Below are 19,507 nucleotides of genomic sequence, written 5' to 3'. Positions count from 1 at the left end.
GCAAGACTGCCTCTAATCTTGCCTGGTGTGTTCTCCCTGGGAGGGCGCTGGGCGTCTCTTCCTTGTGTTTGTACAGGCATAGTTGGTCAAAGCTGCCACCTCTGTCCTGCTCTCCCCTGCTGACTGCATTGTCTGCTGAGGCTGCTGTAGCCCCTCACCACCCCACTCGCAGTGAGTCCAGAGGGGCCCTCATGCAAGCAGCTGAGGCACAGCTGGACTGCTTAGAAAATTCAGCTTTAATGGCTCAAACCCTTCTGTCTGAGTCTAGTAGTCCAGGGCACAGATGAGGGCCACACCACGCTTTATCCAGTGTCGCTGGGGCTGATGGGTCGGGATCTCCACAGCAATGACATAGTTGGTGGAGTGGCCTGTGGTTGATAGTGTTCCTGGAATGGGCAAGGAGGGGGACGGGTTAGGTCATGCCCCATTACTACTAGAGCAGGGATAGTGTAGGGGCAGGGTAGAGGAGGACAGGGAGGGGAGCCCTGACCCAAGAGGAAGCCTGCCGGATGAGCTGGTCTGGCCAGGGTTCAAGCCTACCCAGGGTTACTGTATTGGGGACTGAAGATAGAGATGGCAAAGTTTATGCTACTTTTCATTCTCTGATGGACCCAGCCCAGACAAGTTCCTGCTCTGGGCCTCAGTTACCCTTTGAACCCTCAGTGACAGGCTAGGGCTTGTAGGCTTCTAGGACCCAAGGTAGGTCTGCTGAAGGATAGGAGCTCAGGGTGCTCCCCACAGCTGGATGGCAGGCTTTGGGCATTAACCTGCTTGCAGCTTGCTGGCCTGGCCCAAATCTCTGTATTCATTCCTTGTTCAGCTAACCTGGGTCAGTCTGACTGGCTTGGGCTGGGCTGGGTTGGGTTAGTCCTGGGTCCCCACCTGCAGTGTAGGCTCCCACCCCAGGCATCATACCAGCACGAGTCAGTGTCTTGTAGATGGGGCACAGGTAAAAGTCCTGGTCTTGGGCCTTGCGGTTGGGTGTTGGCAGGAGCCAGATAACGGCCATCTCTGTGTACAACTCCTTGGGCTGAGACTCAGCCAGCTGGAAGGCCTCTGGATCCCAGCGGGCACCTTCCAGGAAGAGTCCATGGATATAGCACCCTACTTGGGGTCTTTGTGTTAATTGTGTTGAGGCCTCAGGCATTACCTGTGGGTAGACACAGACACACCCCACACACATACCAATACCCAGAATCTGGGTTAGGATTTTGATCAGGAGACACAAAACTCCCTTCTGAGAGCTGAGTGTTGCCTAATGCTGTCTGCCTGCTCATCATGTACCTACCACTTTAGCCTGGGGCCTGTGGTCTGGTCCCTCCACCTGTGGATTTTTGATGGACCCAGCCCAGACCCATTCCTGGGACTTATGGCCTCTTCTGACCTGGGTCTTCCCAGGCCCTGGCTTAGGGATTTCCCAACTGCCAACCAACTATTGCCTCAGAGTCTTTTCTGCCTGGGGTGTACCCTAGCCGGTCACCTGACCTGGCCCTGGCTGTGCTCAGACCTTGAAATCAAAGGAGATGGTGTCGATGGAGATGACAAATTTGCGGGCAAAATTCTGCAGAGTGCCTGTCAAGAAAGCCTGGGGGAAGAAGAAGCCACTGATCCAGAAGATGGCTGGGATGCCACCTTTGATCCAGGCCTGCAGAAAGTCCAGGCGTTGCAGCAGATCCATGACCCACGAGGACAGAGGCTTGAGTGATGGGTAGGCCTTGGCACTCCAGAGCTCAGGCACAGTATTGTTGTACAGGCTGGCAGCCATCAGTTCCAGCTGTGAGGACATCACCACCAGCCCCTTGAGTGCCTTGAGCAGGTCTTGCAGTGTCTGTGTGATCACCTGCAGCAGCCGATTGTACCTATGAGGCCAGTGGCAAAGGAACAGGCAATGGGCTGGGGTCGTGTGGCAGTGGCTGTGCTCCCCAGTTCAAGGCCACAGACTGAAAAACATTGGCAGAACATAAAGGCTAAGAGCAGAGAGCTGTGTCAGGTGGACTGGGTACAATCCCAGCTCTGACCCTTAGCAAATATGTGAAGTTGAACTTGGACAGCTTATTGAACATTTTGGGGCCTCAGTTTACTCATCTATAAAATGGGAATAATAAATGGCACCTGGTCCATAGTAACTCCTGCTGTCATTTCTCTACAGTCCAGTGGCCGCTGACTCGGGGCAGGGGCATGGCAGGGTGATTACCTAATGACCTCTTGTACTAGCACTGTGTTCATTGATTCCTCATACAGCACTGGGTATTTGGCCATCACCAATTGCAAGTTGATAGGTTCAGGCACCTTGAGCAGAATGTTTTGGGCGATGTCCTCCACTATCTGCAGGGGCAAAGGAACACTGGGGGTCAAGGCTGGCCCCCCTTATCCCCTGTGGGATTCCACATGCACAGAGCTTGTCCCACAGGGGAGTGGGCAGGATGGTGGAGCCTAGCCCATCCAGCCCTTGGGCCCCTTCCTCTGACACCACCTACCTCCTCCCGGCCCTGGCTGCCCACAGAAGACGATTTGGGTTGCAGCTGGATGATGGCACCCAGCAGGGCAAATGTCTCATTCTGGGCAAATGTGATGTTGGCATTGTCGTGCAGGCCAAAGATCTCAGGGATATCATTGAGTGGCAGGCTCTTGATGTAGGAGAGGTAGCCCTAGGAGGAAGGAGGCCAAAATGGAAGCCCCTGGCTTGCTCCACCCCAGCCTTCAGAGTCACCCTCCAATGGAGCACATCCCCACTTGTCACATCCCTCACTTCTCACCCCTACTTATAACCCTTATTCATGTCCCTGCTCTTGGGACTCCAGGCCTCTGAGGCATTGTGTGGTGTTCCCTCCCAGCCCCCTTGTTACCACCAACCATTCCCTGTCCCTCTATTCAGTGGCCCAAACCCATCAGGCTCCCTCCTGGTGCAGGCCCTTTACACTGATGACCCACGCAACCCAGCCCCAGCTCATGGCTTCTCCCCACACATCTTAGGGGAAGCATAATTTCTGTGGCAGCCCTCCCTGACTGCAGTCTGGACCTTGTTACTGTCTTGGAGGAGCTGCCCCAAGCCCTCACTGAGTAATTCCACCTAGGGAGTGGCTGATCAGGTATTCACCCACAGAAGCGAGCCCCAGTGGGCAGGGACCGACTCCCTTGCCAAGGCTGTCTTTGTGGGATGGATCGATCAATGAAAAGAAAGCTGATGGAGGATGGGGGCTGTGTCTTCTCTCACCCAGAACCCCAGCCTGGCAGGCCCCTCCTGTGCAGCACTTTGGGCTGGACTCACGTGGAAGTCATTGGTGGGCGGGATCTGGTGGTAGATGCCCGAGGCACTGTAGCTGTGCTCAGGGGAGAGCACGTCGGGGTTGTAGAAGTCCTCCAGGATGTTCATGATGCAGCGTCGGTCCCAGTCGTCAGTAACACGGCCCCCGTAATTGATCTCCCCTGCTGTGTACTTGAGGACCTATGGGGTGGGTGGGTGAGAGCTCCCATTAAGTGCCCAGTCCCCAGGCCCCAGTCTGCCCCAGGCCCACCTTGTAGGGGATGTCATCATATTCGTCCAGGAACATCTTGAGCTGGCTGATGCAGATGCGCAGGTCTCCATCTGTGAACTCATAGGGGATGTTGAAGCCTAGGGGCCCAAACTTACGGCGCTCCAGGGCGTTCCCATGGAACAAGCACAGAGACAACAGGAGAGACTTGAACTCTGTCACCTGCGGGAGGTGGGAGGCAGGGGAGGTGAGGGGTGGGGCCAGGGGCCAGATAGGGCGGGCCTGCACCAAGTGTGCCTCACCTTGTGGCAGGAGTTGAGGAAGTCATCGCTGAGGCTGCTGTAGGACTTCAGCAGGTTGGCCTTGACACCACGTGGCGGCTCAATGGTCATCTTGGAGCCGTTCTGCAGTATGGATACTGGGAACTTGTTGCTGGGCAGGCTGGTGAGCCAGAGGCGGAAGTCCCTGTGCACCTAGTGGCCATGGCTCCCCGTGAGCATTGAGACCCATACCTGGTGGCCACCATGACACCAGGCTCCCTCCTACCCAGGGACCCTGGGCCCACCCTCAGCCTGACTGCACCCCTGAGGCGGGCTAGCTGAGGCTGCACACAGACAACTGGTTAAGACTTGGGCTTTGGCAGGCCAGGCACAGTGGCTCACGCCTGTAATTCCTGAACTTTGGTAGGCCAAGGTGGGTGAATCATGAGGTTAAGAGATCAAGACTATCTTGGTTAACATGATGAAACCCTGTCGCTACTAAAAATACAAAAATCAGCTGGGCGTGGTGGTGTGTGCCTGTAGTCCCAGCTTCTGGGGAAGCTGAGGCAGGAGAATTGCTTGAACCCGGGAGGCAGAGGTTGCAGTGAGCCGAGATCCACCACTGCACTCTAGCCTGGCAACTGAGCAAGACTCTGTCTCAAAAAAAAAAAAAAAAAAAAAGAATTGGGCTTTGGCAAGTCCCAGGTCACTGGTCTGTGCTAGGTGGCCCTGGGCAAGATGCATAACCACTTGTACCAGTAACTGGGTGTGGGGGGTGGATTGAGAGGATTAATCCAGTCGATGTGTGGCACATGTCAGTTGCTGAGCACTTGCTACACGCTGGAGGCTGGGCAGAGTGGTTTGCATGATTCTCTTAATTTCTGGCTCATTAGTCCCTGATGGATGCAGAGGAGGCCCCAGTGGGTCTGTGATGGGCAGGGCAGCACACCTTATCTGGGTTGATGTGCTCGATGAGGTGTTCCAGGGCTGGCATCCAGCTTGGTGCCAGGTGGCAGTTCTGGAAGAAGACCCACTTGCCCCTCTCTATGGAGCTGCGCATCATGGCTTCTGCCCTAGGGCCCTGCAGGAGCAGGAGCACTGAGCAGTGGGGCCAGCTGGCCCACCCCCAGCCCACTCCCTTCCTCCCTGCCTAGCTCTCACCTGCCCCTGGCCCAGGGAGATGGCAGAGAGCTTTTTGGAGAACTTCATTTCTTCAGCAAACTTGTAGAGGTCGGCAGCAGGGTCTGTGCCAGGTGACAGCACAAAGATGAGGGGTGTGGTGGAGTTGGAGTCTTTGAACACCACTGACAGGTTGGCTGTCTGCAAGAGCAGGGAGAGATGCTGAGACCACCTGGGGCTACAGAGAGATCAGGGCAAGGGAGGGGGATCTGGGGTTCTCAGAGTGGTCCCTGATGGGCTTTCTGGTGGGGGCTGGAACCTCTCAGAGCCTTTAGGGAGCAAGGAGGGGTCCTAACCTGGCCAAGGCTGCAAAATAGTCTATCCAGGTGCAGCCAGAGCTCTGGGACCCGGGACGGGGATGAGCCCAAGGTGTCAGTCCTGCCAGGGTGCCAGCACTTGCCTGGGGCTCAATGAAGCGTGGCTCCAGGTTGGTGGCCACGAAGTCCTGCATGGCGTTGGTAACCTTGTCCCCGCGCAGGCAGCGGAGGACTAGGAGCTTCTGGAACTGATCTAGGTACTGGTCCCAGATGCCAGGCAAAGGCTCCCTGCAACAGTAGCCCATACCTCACTGAGAGCCAGTCTGTTGGAAGGAGGTTGGTGACCCTAGGGATTCTGCCAGCTGGGCAGGGGAGAGTGGGCTATCCCAGGGGTGTGACACTGGGGGCACACAGGAGATGTGTCCACAGCCACAGGGAAGCCCTGGGTGGCTCCTTAGAGAAGGCTCCCAGACAAGCCATTTCCTAGGGGCTCTTCCCCTTGATGTACTCATCCTGCCATATTCTGGGCCCAGCTAACCGGTGGGGCTCAAGGCTGTCAAAGATGACTCGGAATTCTGACAGGTGCTTCACAAAGTCAGAAGAGAAGGAGGAAAAGGTTGCCAGGTTCGAGAGTGCTAGGATGTCTCGCCAGGCCCGGTCTGACAGCCAGTCGGCTGCTGGATTCTCAGTCACAGTCTGGATGGAGCCCCCGGACAGGAGGTAGCGCCACTCACCCTGCCAGGAGACAGGAGGAGGCTGGTGCCCAGGGCCTGGCCAGCTCCTCCTTCTCTGGGCACCCCCACCCAGTAGTGCCTCTCCTACTCCCCTCACCTGGAGAAACTGAGTCTCCCTTGGGGGTGGTAGTTGAACAGGGCTGGGTTAGTGTTCCCACCCTGCCTTTCCTGGCTGTGTGACCTTAGGGCAAGAGATTTGACTTCTCTAGGCGTCTGCCTCATCTGAGAGTAGGAAGAATCAGAAGGCTGACTGCTTCCCAGGCCAGAGCCCTGTGCCAGGCACTGGCTAGGGCTCTGGCAGTGGTGGCTGTCACTCTCACTGTCTCAGCAGGGCTTTCCACTGCACCACAAACTGCGTGGGGCTACCTGAGAGTGTGAGCTCCTGGCCAAGCAGGTATGGGAGGCTCAGGGCAGTCTGTCCCTGGGGACAGTCTTCATGCTCACCAGCACACTCAAGGACTGAGAAGGTCTGTGCTCACAGCATTGGCCTTCTTGGGCCTCGAGCTATTGGTTGGACCACAATTAACTGAGGGTCTTCTGCCTGTTTTTATTTATTTATTTTGAGACAGAGTCTCGCTCTGTCTTTCAGACTGGAGTGCAATGGTGCCATCTCACTCACTGCAACCTCCACCTTCTGGGTTCAAGTGATTTTCCTGCCTCAGCCTCCTGAGTAGCTGGGATTATAGGCATGCACCACCACACCCAGCTAATTTTTGTATTTTTAGTAGAGACCAGGGTGGTCTTGAACTCCTGGCCTCAAGTGATCCACCTGCCTTGGTCTCCCAAAGTGCAGGGATGACAGGTGTGAGTCACTGTGCCTGGCCCTGGATTTTTTTTTTTTTTTTTGAGATGGAGTCTTGCACTGTTGCCCAGGCTGTAGCGCAGTGGCACGATCTCGGCTCACTGCGATCTCCAGCTCCTGGGTTTAAGCAATTTTCCTGCCTCAGTCTCCCAAGTAGCTGGGACTACAGTCACTGGTGCCACCATGCCCAACTAATTTTTTTTGTATTTTTAGTAGAGATGGGGTTTCACCATGTTGGCCAGGATGGTCTCGATCTCCTGACCTCGTGATCTGCTCGCCTCAGCCTCCCAAAGTGCTGGGATTACAGGTGGGAGCCACCGTGCCCAGCCCTAGCTGTTTTTAATCAAGAAATTGTTTCCTCTGCCCCTTTGCTCTTGCGGTGCCCTCGTGCCTGGCCTTCTCTTTCCTTCCGCCCTGTTCTCAGGCCCGGCACAGGGCCACCCCTCAGGACGTCTGTCCTGGGCGTCTCTGCCAGCACCTGGTTGATTTTGCCCTCGTTCATCATGATGCGAACACACAGCAGGAAGGCAAACATCAGCTTATGCTTCTCAAAAAGGCTGCGACAGACGTTGCTGTAGAGGCTGTAGGTCAGGTAGCAGTTGATATTGGAGATGCGCTTCTTCAGGTTGTCTGTGGGTGGAGAAGTGATGGCGTGCGGAGAGGTGAGAGGAAGGAAGAGCCCCGGGGTCCAGCCTAGCCTAGCCAGTCTCCCAAGCAGCCTAGGGGCAGCCTGGGTCTCCCTTTGGGGCACTTGGTGTTCCCAGTGAAGGGGCTGGGAGGAGGGTTGGGAGTGCTGTGTGCATTCTTATGTATTGTGAGTCTAATAGGAGAGGGCATGCCAGTGAACACAGTTGAGTTTGTGTGTGCCCCACAGTGGAATTGTGTCCGTATGGGTCATCTCTGTGCAGGGTAGGAGCCTGGCATCCCAGCGCTACCTGCTCTCTCTGAGTTGACAATGCCTGAGAGGAAGATGTTGAGAAACCACTCCAGGGAGTACTGGTACATGGGGTCCACGTTGGCCAGGTCAGACACACAGAAGAAGAGGATCTGGGTACGGACGGCCACGGGTATGTACTCCATGCGGGTCAGGTCAATGTCCTTCTCCGTCTGCTCTGCAATCCTGACCTTGGCCTGTGGGTGCCGTGGGTGGGGGAGGGGTCAAAGAGCAGAAGGCATGGGACTTGGGGGGCAGGCAGGGAGAGGTGGGGGCAGGCCTGGGGCAGGCCCAGGGCAGGTGGGTGGGCAGGCAGTGCTGACCTGGATCTCAGCGGCCTTCATCTTAGAGGCTTCCAGCACCTTGATGAGTTCCACGTCATCTACAGGGTTGCCCTCAGAGGAACTAAGCCGGTACAGGATCTGGTCCTCAATGTCCTTCAGCTCCTGGCGCATCTTGGCATTACTGATAATCAGCTGGTTCTTGGCCTCCTCCAGGTCGGGTCGCTCCTCTGCCACTACCTGGCCCAGTAGCTGGTCCTCTAGGCCACTGCCGGGGGCAGGGGACAACAAGTCTGTAATACCCGCTGGACCCCGGAGGACCAGCCGTGAACTTGCTCACCTATCCACCTGTGCTTCTGCGGCTCCAAGAGCCCAGCATCCTTGCCATGTTGGCCTAGAAGGCCTAGCCTCCATCTCAGGCTGCAGGGCTAGTGCAGAGCCTGCCTTCAAAGACACTAGTTCTCAGTGAGCCCTTGGGTGGCAGCCTGGAATCCTAGAAGGGGCTGACAATACCTCCTTGGCAGGAGGGTGCTGTGGGTGATACACAGAGACAGGCCTTCAGGGTGCTTTCACCCCCTGCTTTGTGGAGAAGTTCACACCGACCACTGAAATGGAGGCCTTAGCACAAAGCAGGCCCGCGGGCTGTGGACTGTTTATGGATGGCCAGTGAAAACCAGTGCCTGGACTTGTGACAGCAAGGATAGGAAGCAGGACACTTGGGTTGAGTGTGCCCACCTCAGGGCTCTGGGGCAGCTCTGAGGATGAGGGCACAGGGCCCAGCAAGGGCTCAGCAGGAGAGAAGGGGTCCCTGGAGGAGGTGAGGCTAGTACTAGACACGGAGGCTGGGGCCCCTGACTAGGGATCTGGATGAGGTGGGATGAAGGCTCTTAGGTTGAAACAGTGGCAGGTAGGAGGGGCTGCTAGAGGGGCTAGAAAGACTTGGAATGTGAGTGCCTCGGGGGGAAACTGGCAAAGTCTTTGAGTGGGAAAAAGCCCCACTGAGTCCCAGCCTGGGGCTGGGAGAGGGGCAGCTTGGCAGGCAGACACAGAGCTGATGTGTGGGGGTCCCCAGGGGAGGGGGCTTACCTGGGTGACAGGGTGAAGTTGATGAGGGTGAGTTTGGTGGAGATCTCGGGCGTGTAGTGTGGGTTGGGCAGCTTGGTGGTGATATACATTCTGAAGTCCTCATGGTAGGGGATCACCGTGTCCCCCAGCTTCAGCACCATGTTCCCCTGCTGCTTATATGTCTGTGGCAGGTGGGACCAGTGGGTGCTGTGGCCTGAGCATCACCAGTGGGGCAGGGGAAGGGGACTGCCCTGTCCAGGCCCACAGCCACCCTGCCGTCACCACTGCAGACCCACCTGCTTGAGCAGCACGGGCTCCAGGGCCGGATCCAGCTCCTCGCCCACGTTCTCCAGCAGACATGGCTTGCCGAAGCGGATGGCGTTCTCCATGCTGCGCAGGAAGTCGCGGTCACTCAGCTTGAACACATCCAGCCCACTGTCCTTCTCCTGCAAGGGAATGGGGAAAGGGAGGACTGTAGGGACTGAGAGCCAGCCTGAGGCTCTGCTGCTCACCACTACCCTTGCTATGCCTGGCTGGGGTGGGGTGGTGGTGCCTGGTGGGTGGGCTCACCATGTTCTTGATCCATTTGTTGGCCTGGCTCTGAGGGTCAATGAAGTGAGTCCAGCGCTGGGAGAACTGGTTGATGACCCCATTCTCCACTGACAGTGTGTCGTTGGGGAGGCCAGCAATCTGTGGAGACCCAGGTACTAGACTGGGTCAGGGCTTTCTTGCAAGGAGGGTCACTGGGGGCATCAGCCTCTCCTGGCCTTGTGCTTTGGCTGTGGATTTTCCTCTCCTTACTGCATCCCCTTGGAGGCTGGGGGCAGGTGACAATGTGGGCAAGGCCTCACCCCCAGGACTCCTGCCTCTCCCTGCTTCTGAGCTGGCTACCTTACCATGGCACAGCCCCTGAGATAGCACATGCGCAAGGACACTGATGGGAGGCTGGCCCTGCCCACTGTTACACCTGGGGTTGCCAGATGAACAAAGAAAGGTCCTCTTTCACCTTTCTGTCCTCTTGCCTACCGAGTGCTCACTTGGTGAGACCGTCTTCATGGAGCCCACACCTTACTGATCCTCCTGGCCTCTGCCCACACCTGGCCTCTGCCTACAGCCTCTTCATTCTCTCTTTATCAACTCTCCTTGCCCTTTGGAGTCTCGCTCAGATTCTTCCTTTAGAAAACCTTACTTTTCTTTTTTTGGCAGTGGCACGATTTTGGCTCACTGTAGCCTCTACTTCCTGTGTTCAGGTGATCCTCCCACCTCTGCCTCCCAAGTAGCTGGGACTACAGGCACGCACCACCATGCCTGGCTAATTTTTTAATTTTTAGTAGAGATGGGGTTTTGCTAAGTTGCCCAGGCTAGTGCTGAACTTCTGGGCTCAAGCAATCCACCCGTTAAGGCCTCTCAAAGTGCTGGGATTACAGGCGTGAGCTATTGCAGCTGGCCAGACAACCCTTCTAAACCCTCACTCTGGACACGGCTTCTCAACCTCCACCCCACGCTCTTGAAAGTACCCCTAACCCCCTCCCCACATTTAGCTAGCATCTGTGCCACACTCAGCCCAGCTTTCTCTTCCTCTCCTACCCACGACCCGCTTGCTGGGCCCAGCAGGGCTCAGCAGAGGCAGCTCCGAGCCAGGCCCCAGAAAGCAGGGTAGGAGGGAAGCAGAAGGCTCTTGGCCCTGCCTGGACCATGCCATAGACCCCGCCTGGGCACTCCTGCCCCTGGGGTGGGCACCTGCCACGAGCGGATCTTCACAGGGTTTCCCAGCGTCCCGATTAGCGTGGGCTCGGAGGTGTGCGGGACATTGTGGCTCTTGAGCTGCTTGACCCAGCTGTCGTAGAGCATGGTACGGTACTGGCCCTGGGGAGATGCCAGACTCAGGACTACCCCACCATGACACTCACAGAGACCTCCCAACTCCCACTACACCACAGCGCTGGGCAGCTGCAGAGATCTGAGTCAGACACAGAGCCAGACACCTGCATTCTAATCCTACTTTGGGTGATTTCCTTGGCCTCTGCAAACCTCAGCCTTCATCTGTGAAACAGGCAATGCTATCGATGCCCGCCTATAATGGCGGCTAAGAGGATTAAATGGGACACAGATGGCGTGTTTAGAATGGTGCCTGGCATGCAGCAAGTGCAGAAATGTGAGCTCTTCTATGTTCCCATTAGGTGGATTTTCTGGCTATTTTGTACACGGCTGTATCCCCAGGTCTACAGCGCCTGGCTCAGAGAAGGTGCCTGAGAAGTGCTTGTTGAATGGCTGAGTGAGGGAAGAGTCTCCCGTAGGCTGCCTGTCATGGAGGCGAGGCCTCAAGGAGGAAGGGCCTCTTTGGGAAGGTGAGGCTGTTTAGAGACAGAGGTGGGGACTCCTTACCGTGAAGGGGCCCAGGTAGGCCACAAAGCCAGCGGCTACCAGGACATCACCGGAGATGTTGTTGAGCATGTACTGCAGGTTCTCCACTGTCTCCTGCCAGCGCACCTTCTCATCCGACAGCCCATTTATGAGCTGGAGGGGCAGCCACGTGGGATGGGCTCTGGGAGGCTGGGCTGGGAGCCTGGGGCTGGCCCTGCCCATTGCCAGGGAGGGGGTGTGGACAGCCACCCTGGCCCCCCCCCACACACACACCCTGGGCCCTTCTGGCCCCGGTCTGGGCCGGACACAGCCGAAGCCCTTGTGGGAGGAGGGTTCGAACCTTGCCAGCGCGGCCCAGCCGCTGCCCACACTGCTCACACTTCAGCTCCAACTCCTCCTTCTTGGCGATGCATTCCCGGTACTTGGCCTGCATTGTGGCGATGCCATCCTCCACCTCACAAAGGCGCTGCTTCGCCTCATCTAGGATCTGCTGCGTCACCTCCAGGTCTTCCTGGGCTTCCCGCAGGGCTTGCTGCAGGATGGACAACACAGGGCTAGCTCGCCGAGTACCCCTGGGAGGGGAGCCCGCCCCCACCCCCACTAACTCCACTCAGTCCTCACCCGCTTGGGTTCCACGGCTTTGGCCACAAAGTGGTACTTGTGCATGGCACGCACCCACTGGCAGATGGAGGTGCAGGCTTTGGATACCTTGGCAATGGCGGCTGGCTGGAACTCTTCATTATCAATATATGGCTGGATGGCTTTGATCACCGCATCCCCGATGTTGTCCTGAGGTGGGAAGCCTGGGCCTCAAGAGGCTGCTTCTCAAGGGTGACAGGGGAAGGGCTCTGCCAGGAAGTGGGGCCTGCTGAGGGACACCCTGGCTTTTATGCCCTGTGCTGGCTTCAGTATAGATTCTTTCTCCTGAAGGAACAACATAGCCCAGAAAGCCTGGCCAAAAAGGAAACTTTGGTCCCTAGGATTTTAGATAATATGATTAGGGAGGTCTTGGGACACTGTGGCAGCCTCAAGATTTCATAATACAGAGGCTCCACTTAAAAGCTCATTTGAGGCCGGGCACTGAGGCTCACACCTGTAATCCCAGCACTTTGGGAGGCCAAGGTGGGTGGATCACGAGGTCAGGAGATGGAGACCATCCTGGCTAACACAGTGAAACCCTGTCTCTACTCAAAATATAAAGAATTAGCTGGGCGTGGTGGCGTGCGCCTGTAGTCCCAACTACTTGAGAGGCTGAGGCAGGAGAATCATCTGAACCCCGCAAGTGGAGGTTGCAGTGAGCTGAGATCCCACTACTGTACTCCAGTCTGGGGGACAGAGCAAGACACTGTCAAAAAAAAAAAAAGCTCATTTAAAGGCAAGGGGCTACTTTCTGAAAACAAGACCATCAGCAGGTATTGACATGAGTAAGTGGTTCTGATGCCCAACTAGGCTCATGTTCAACCTCAAGAGCCTACCCTATGTCCTGGGGCTCTTGTCCCACCCAGAGAGAGTCCAGCCCTGTAGTTCATAATAGGCCCAGGTATTTTGCATTGCTCATGAGTTCCCAAAGGTCAGAGCTTGGGCCCAGGGGAGCCTAAGCACTGGCTTGAGCACTTGTGGCTTGGGCGCTTCTCTCAGAGGGACTTAATTGGGCCAGTGGGGCCTCTAGTTTCCTGTCTGATGGGACAGAAGGAGGGATGGGGTAGCCCATAAGGGGTCCAGATGCTGCTGAAATGGGTGTGGGATGTGCCCAGGGCCTGATACTGACACACAGTGGATGGTGGCCTGTGTGGGACAGGCAGCTGTCCCCTAGCAAATTTCATAGCCCCAAAGGGGCTATGAGCTCCAGGCTACTTAGCCATGGCACAGCCCCTGAGAGAGCACATGCCCAAGAATACTGATGGCCCCAGATGGACAGAGAAACCCAGAGACTGGATAGCTGAGCCCCAAGTGCTGAGGCTGAGGGAGAGAGGGGATGACTGGGCAGATGGCGAAGGTCTTGGCCAAGGCCTGGGGGTTGCTGGGATGAGAGGGCATGAAAGACAATCTCCAGGCTGTGGAGCCTTGGAATGACCATGGATGACATCCTATGGGGCACAGGAGCCTGTCCAGGTCCCAATTTCCTCAATACCCTTCTGTGGGTGGATCTGTCACCTACCAGACTGAGAATGCCTTGGGGCCAGGCTCTGGTTCCAGCCATCTGTGTGGCCCTTGGGGCCTGTGTGGTGACGGTGGTGGGGAGATGGACAGAGAGAGATGGGACAGAGAGCACTGCACATGCAGATGCTGTTGTTGGGGGCAGATTCCTCTCCAGCTTCACTGTCCTGCTGGCAGGCTCTGTCCTCACTCGCCTGGCCAGGGTGTGGCATGCTCACCTTGTCAAACTTGAAGAGGCTCTCGAGGAAGCGGCCCAGGTCCTGCAGCAGCCCCTTGCCGGGCTCCCAGTAGTCGTCCACCTTGGTGCCCAGCTTCTCTCCAGGCACTTTCTTGGGCTTGATGCCTCTCATGATGCACACAGCTTCTATGACCAGCTTCACGCCCGGGGGTGGCCGCTGCATGGCACGTACCTGCAGGACCAGCCACCATGTGGGGAAGACCCATACTCAGTGGGCACCCCTTGGCAGGGACCTGCCAGAAAGGTTGATCCTACCAACCAAGTCCCTACTATCACAGAACGCAGGCACATTCAGAGATCCACAGAGGTTGGCCTCAGCCCTCAGTTCCTCCTGCTCCCCCACCCAGGTACCTGTGCTCCTACCTAGGCCCTGGGGACTGGAGCGAGGAGGGTGGAGCAGGCAGCTGGGTCCCAGAGGATGTGCAGAGGGAGGGCCTGAGGACAGGCATATGGGAGAGAATGCCAGGAGATGCCCTGCTGCTCACCTCGGTCAAATCATTCTTGTTGAGGTTGCGCAGGCTGGCCAATGCCGTATCAAGGGCTGGCAATGCCTCATCCAGGTCCTTCTGGGCGTCATCAGCAATAGCTTGTGCCTTCTTGGCCTTCTCGTTGGCTTTGATCTCCTCTGCCTGCACTGAATTCCGAGTCTCCTCGGCGATGGCCGTATCCACCTAGGGATGGGAGACACAGACGTGTCCTTCTCCCTTTTCTCTTCTGAATCTCAGTCTCCCCAGATGGAATGAAATGAGTGTTTGGGTGCCCTGTCCTCCAAAGGCCCCCCTAGCTGTGACAGGCCAGAGAGGTCTGGGAATACCAGAAGCCCCTTCCACTTCCTGAGTGCTCACCATGGGCCTGGCATGTGGCTTGGGGACTTACAAGTTTGAATATAAATGCCCCACAGGCAGGGCCCCCTAAGCCCACAGGCACCTTCATGCAAGACAAAGACCCTCCTCCTGCCTTTCCTCCAGCTTCTTTCTATCTGCTGGGAAATTCTGCAGTGCACTGACTTTGCAAAGCAGGACACTTGACTATTCCTGCCAGAAAGCTGTCACAAGGAATATATAAACTGCAAAGTCTGCCGTGGGGATCGGGCCCTTCAATGTGGGGCCCTGTGCTGGGCAGAATCTGGGCTGTGGTTATTGGCATCGTTTGGATTCCTCTGCCTTGCTTCTCGCTGACCCCCTGCCCAGTGCAGTGCCTGGGGTAGAAGAGCTCCTGGGCAGACATTCCATGACTAAACAGATGGCTACTGACTGAGGAAACTGGGGCACGCAGAGGCCAGACAACTTGCAGTGGCCAGGCAGCTAACACGCCTGCGCCTGTGTGGGGGTGCCGAGCTTCCTCAGACAGAGTCAGGCATCTGGGAGGGGCCTGGGAGTACCCCAACCTTGATCTGCTCCATGGTGAGCATGGTGTCCTTGGCAGCCTCCTCCAGCAGGGGGTGCATAATTTCCAGCTCCTCCTGCATCTTGGCTATGTCCTCAGAAGTACGCAGCAGCTGGGGATTGGGGCACAGAGAGGAAAACAGGTGTGGCAGGGCACAGAGAGAGCACCGGGCCTGCTGGGCCACCCGCATTCATGAGAGAGAGGCTGTAGCCAGCAGCTTCTGTGGCCCCCAGGTTGCCCAGCCGACCCCAGAGGAAGGGTGTCAGTCCCCCAAGAATCTGTGAGGTGCCCTGCTTTAGTCTGGCTCTTGACTGGAAACTTTTATTCTTTTGACAAGGGGGGAAGCCACCCACTTCAACATTGTGGGCTGCGATTTGAAAGGCTGAGCGCGGTGTCACCTGGCATCAGGGCTGAGTGGCCAGCCCGCAGGCAGCTGGCCTTGTCCACAGGGTCTTGCTTGGGACCCACCTTGTCGAGGCCACTCTTCATGCGGTTCTTGGCAGTTTTCAGCTCCAGTTTCTTCTGCCCAATGAGGATGGAGAAAATATGAAGCAGCTCCAAGTAGCTTTTGGGGGTCACATAGTTGTGACGGGCCAGCTCTGCCAGGTACTCAGTGCACTTCTTGGACACCGACTGGTGGATGTACACACAGACCTGGATCTGGGGGAGGGAGACCACAGGTTCCGGCCTGATGGAGGCCCCAGCAAAGACAGGGACTGGGTACCCACAGCCACTGCAGCCTGGGCCAAGGAGGGGGCCACAGCAGGAACCTCTATGTCTCGCAAACTCATTCTTTGAGCCTCATGACCTCCAGGTCGAGGTCATCTTTTGGGCAGGTGAAACACCCCAGGCCCAGGGAAGTCCAGAGATTAGTTCAAGTTCAGGGCTGGCTTTGAACTTGGACCCAGCTCTCTCCCAGCTCCTGGCCCAGTGCTCTTGTCACAGCCCCATGCCCTGCCTCTCCCTGAGAGGCCTTAGGTGGTTCTGCCTCAGAGGCTAGATCTAGGGGGAGAGAGAGCCCAAGGCCTCAGCACAGCTGGGTAGGGAAATGTTGGGACTGTCGCTGTCTCGGGTTGGAGCAGGCAAATCTACACTCCCACTTGTGGTCTCTGGAGTTCTTGGAAGAAAGTGTCATGAGGCCCCCAGGGAATAAGGGAAACAGTACCCGTGTAGCTGTGTGCCCAGCACCCTAGTCACTGTGATGACCTATGGCACTGCCCATTTACAGATGAGGAAACTGAGGCTTAGACAGGCAACACTGCCTGACCAAAAGCTTACCCTTGGTGATGAGCCTGGGACTCTTACCCAGACCTTGGTGACCCTCAGCCCATGCACCAAACCAGACTGTTCTCCCCAAGGACTTGAGCTTCACCAAGACACCCACCAGTCCTTGGATTTCTTCGTTGGAGGATTCCAGTTCTGGGATCTCATTGAGGAACATGGTGGCCACAGACTTCAGGGCCTCTGCCGGCCACTCGTTAAACCAGTCGATGGTACAGCAGTTGACCAGGGAGGGAAACTGCCTCAGACGAGCTCGGAAGACCTCTCCAATAGGGCTGGGAAGCCGGGAATCCAAATGAGGTCCAGAGACACTGACTAGTGCCCCCAGGAGCCCAGGATCCAGGGCCTTTTACACAGCCCTGTGACATGACAGCCAGGACACAGCAGCACAGCAGCACAGCAGCCTGGTCCCGATGGCATGATGGCCAGGCCCAGGCCGCGTCTCCTCATCTCAGGCCCCAGTGCGCAGGCATACAGTGTCCCTGGGGCCAGCCCCTGCACACACCCGCCTCTGCTGCCCCGGCATAACTCGGCAACCGCTGCCTGTACCTCATGCACAGCACCATGTGGATGTTGCTGCGCACGCGCCCGGTGTAGGCAGCCATGAGGTTGGCCTTGGTGGGCTGCAGGCCCTGCTCCTGGATATAGGGCCGCATGGCACTGACGATCTGGTCCTGTTCGTCTGCATTATAGAGGTTGGGAATGTCACCAGAATTCAGGATGTTGTTGATGTCCTCCAGGAAGGATTCGTTCTTGATCTGGGGAGGGGTGAAGGGTTGGGGAGTTAAGCCCCTGCATGTTGGACTCTGTGACCACAGTCTCACTGGACCTTCACAACAGCTCCATTTGACAGACTGTGCCACTATGGCTCAGAGAAATCAGGGCTCGCACAAGTGACCTCATCAGAGACTAGCCTGTAGCCATAGTCTAGGACTTGCACCCAGTGGGTACTCGCCCCCATGCAGAAGCTCTGAAAACCACTGGGCTGTGGCAGGGCCCTGGGTCCTCAGTAGGGGATTTGGCATCTTCCTCTTCACCCCTCTCCATGCCTCAGTTTACTCACAGGAGGAAACCATGGCCATGGGCAGAGAGAGGTCCTTGCCCATCTCATCCAGCCTGAGCCTGGCTTGTGTTAGAGGGCATCCTTCCTTTCCTGCCTCACACAGTGACTGTCCTGAAGGGAGCTCTGGGGTTGGGATAGGGCTGGGAGCAGAGGGGCCTTTGGTCCAGAGTGGGGCATATTCAGGGGCTTCAGCCTGGACCACCAGCTAGGTTGAAGCCTGCTCTGTCTTGTGACCCCAGACAATCTCTCAGAGGTCTAGGGAGAAGCCTCATGCCTAGGGAGCCCCAGAGGGAGCAGGGAAGCCATGGATCCCCAGCACTTTGGGGACAAGTCCTGTGGTCCTTGAGGTGGGATACCATTGGCCAATGAGTGGGGTGCTATGCTACCAGGGCTTTCTTTACCCTTGGGGAATGAGTGACAATCTGCGCTCCACCTTTGCTCTGAGAGGTTGGGTTTGGCTTTGTGCTCTCAACCTGCCCATCTGTGGCCCATCCTGGTGGTCCCTCTGAGATCTGCCCTGACTGAGAGTGAGCTGGGCATGAAGGACTGACCACCTTCCGGGGTGCTACGCTCAGATGGGGCTGTGTCCAGTCCCCCTGGAGCCCTGCCCTCTGCTGTAGTGGTGGTACCTGGGTGTCTGAGAACAGGAAGGTGATGGGTAGGTTCTGCAGGCCTGCCTTGAGCAGGACCTTCTTGACATCCTCTCGCCATTCAGACATGCCATAGTTCTTGGATAGTTCAATCTGGAAGCACTCATATTCGGCCCTAGAGACAGAAGTTTGGGTTGAAGCATGCCAGGGGCTTGGGGCCAGGCACTGAAGGGTGGCAGGTAGACACACTATCCTAATCACCTGGAGTCCTGCTCCCACCTGGGCAGACCTGCAGACGCTGTAGGTCCTGAACCTGTTCTTTTGCCTCCAGACCTTTGCCCAAGCTTTTCCTTCAGTCCTAACACACTTACCTTCCATCCTCCCACCTCTGGTTCTGAGAGCAGCCCTGTCCCCTTCCCCTAGTAATCCCTCTGAGATGCTTGCACTACACTTCCCTCCCCACAGTACTTCAGGGCACTGCTGCTGCCTCTCCTTGGAGCCCAGGTCTTGCTACCAGTCTTTCCAGAAGCTTGTGGGCTGCCCAGGCCTGCTTCAGGCTTGCCCTTAGCCTCTACCACTGTGCAAAAGAATGGGTCTAATTGACCAGCCAGCCCCAGCTGCCCACTGCCCAGCATGCCCCAGAGGTCCTCACATGTGCGAGGCGAGGCGTGTGAGGGAGCTGCGGCCGCTGCCACCCACGCCCAACAGGAGTGCATTGCCCAGCGCCTGGCGCAGGGTGCGGCTGATGCGGCAGATGTGGCTCATGGCATCCATGAAGAGGACTAGCTTCAGCTTGGCTGTGTTGATCTGGTTGTAGTCCTCCATGTACTCCTCGATCACCTGCATCATCTGAGCACCAAGGCAGGGGTGGGGAAGGTGAGGTCTCTCTTACTGTAGGGTCTCCTGGCTCCTCCTCCCTGACCCTAACGCTTTCTTTTCTGTCCTGACCGAGAAGCACAGGGTGCCTTGACTGCTCTGTGACCCAGCCAGCTGCATGTTTCCCCTGTAGGCTTGAACCCAAGCTGAACATTCCCAGACACTGATAAACTTGCTTAGCATGTTGCTCAAAACACTGAGGGATTGGCCTAGAGCAGTGGCTCTTTCGAGTAATCCTGTAATCCCAGCACTGTGGGAAGCCAAGGTATGAGGATCACTGGAGCACAAGAGTTCAAGACCAGCCTGGGCTACATGGCGAAACTCTGGCTCTACCAAAAAAATAAAAATAAAAATTAGCTGGGCATGGTGGCATGTGCCTGTGGTGTCCAAGCTACTAGGGAGGCTGAGGTGGGATGATTGATAGAGCGAATGAGGTGAAAGCTGCAGTGAGTCAAGTTCATGTCACTGCCCTCCAGCTTGGGTGACAGAGCAAGACCCAGTCACATACATACATACACACACACACACACACACACACACACACACACACACTGAGGGATCAATCAT

The 19,507-nt window shown here is 56.7% G+C and overlaps 1 protein-coding gene across 4 annotated transcripts in view; it reads right to left on the bottom strand.

The window, feature by feature from the left end:
* Window positions 1-218: 218 nt before the first annotated feature.
* The window catches only part of DNAH1 (dynein axonemal heavy chain 1), an 84,044-nt gene continuing 64,755 nt past the window's right edge, over window positions 219-19,507 (bottom strand). For 2 of the 4 annotated variants that reach the window (XM_054245708.2, XM_054245709.2), the window contains exons 50-79: window positions 18,717-18,913; window positions 18,104-18,239; window positions 16,961-17,169; window positions 16,515-16,686; window positions 15,599-15,790; window positions 15,132-15,242; window positions 14,230-14,415; window positions 13,725-13,916; window positions 11,971-12,138; window positions 11,690-11,881; window positions 11,371-11,502; window positions 10,726-10,851; window positions 9,556-9,675; window positions 9,282-9,431; window positions 9,007-9,167; window positions 7,963-8,188; window positions 7,641-7,836; window positions 7,184-7,335; window positions 5,708-5,904; window positions 5,309-5,457; window positions 4,895-5,049; window positions 4,683-4,814; window positions 3,776-3,946; window positions 3,516-3,695; window positions 3,269-3,445; window positions 2,478-2,648; window positions 2,195-2,325; window positions 1,508-1,859; window positions 916-1,150; window positions 219-386 (exon numbers count right to left, since the gene is read on the bottom strand). In XM_054245708.2, the coding sequence (XP_054101683.2) occupies window positions 265-386; window positions 916-1,150; window positions 1,508-1,859; window positions 2,195-2,325; window positions 2,478-2,648; window positions 3,269-3,445; window positions 3,516-3,695; window positions 3,776-3,946; window positions 4,683-4,814; window positions 4,895-5,049; window positions 5,309-5,457; window positions 5,708-5,904; window positions 7,184-7,335; window positions 7,641-7,836; window positions 7,963-8,188; window positions 9,007-9,167; window positions 9,282-9,431; window positions 9,556-9,675; window positions 10,726-10,851; window positions 11,371-11,502; window positions 11,690-11,881; window positions 11,971-12,138; window positions 13,725-13,916; window positions 14,230-14,415; window positions 15,132-15,242; window positions 15,599-15,790; window positions 16,515-16,686; window positions 16,961-17,169; window positions 18,104-18,239; window positions 18,717-18,913 (5,190 nt within the window). In that variant the 3' untranslated portion in view covers window positions 219-264. Of the gene's footprint in view, window positions 387-915; window positions 1,151-1,507; window positions 1,860-2,194; window positions 2,326-2,477; window positions 2,649-3,268; window positions 3,446-3,515; window positions 3,696-3,775; window positions 3,947-4,682; window positions 4,815-4,894; window positions 5,050-5,308; window positions 5,458-5,707; window positions 5,905-7,183; window positions 7,336-7,640; window positions 7,837-7,962; window positions 8,189-9,006; window positions 9,168-9,281; window positions 9,432-9,555; window positions 9,676-10,725; window positions 10,852-11,370; window positions 11,503-11,689; window positions 11,882-11,970; window positions 12,139-13,724; window positions 13,917-14,229; window positions 14,416-15,131; window positions 15,243-15,598; window positions 15,791-16,514; window positions 16,687-16,960; window positions 17,170-18,103; window positions 18,240-18,716; window positions 18,914-19,507 lie in introns of those variants that run through there. The other 2 variants (XM_054245710.2, XR_013527348.1) reach the window with 2 other exon arrangements.

Source organism: Callithrix jacchus, chromosome 15 (genome assembly GCF_049354715.1).
Source record: "Callithrix jacchus isolate 240 chromosome 15, calJac240_pri, whole genome shotgun sequence".
Taxonomy (NCBI): domain Eukaryota; kingdom Metazoa; phylum Chordata; class Mammalia; order Primates; family Cebidae; genus Callithrix; species Callithrix jacchus.
This window is presented reverse-complemented; position numbering and strand designations above follow the sequence as displayed.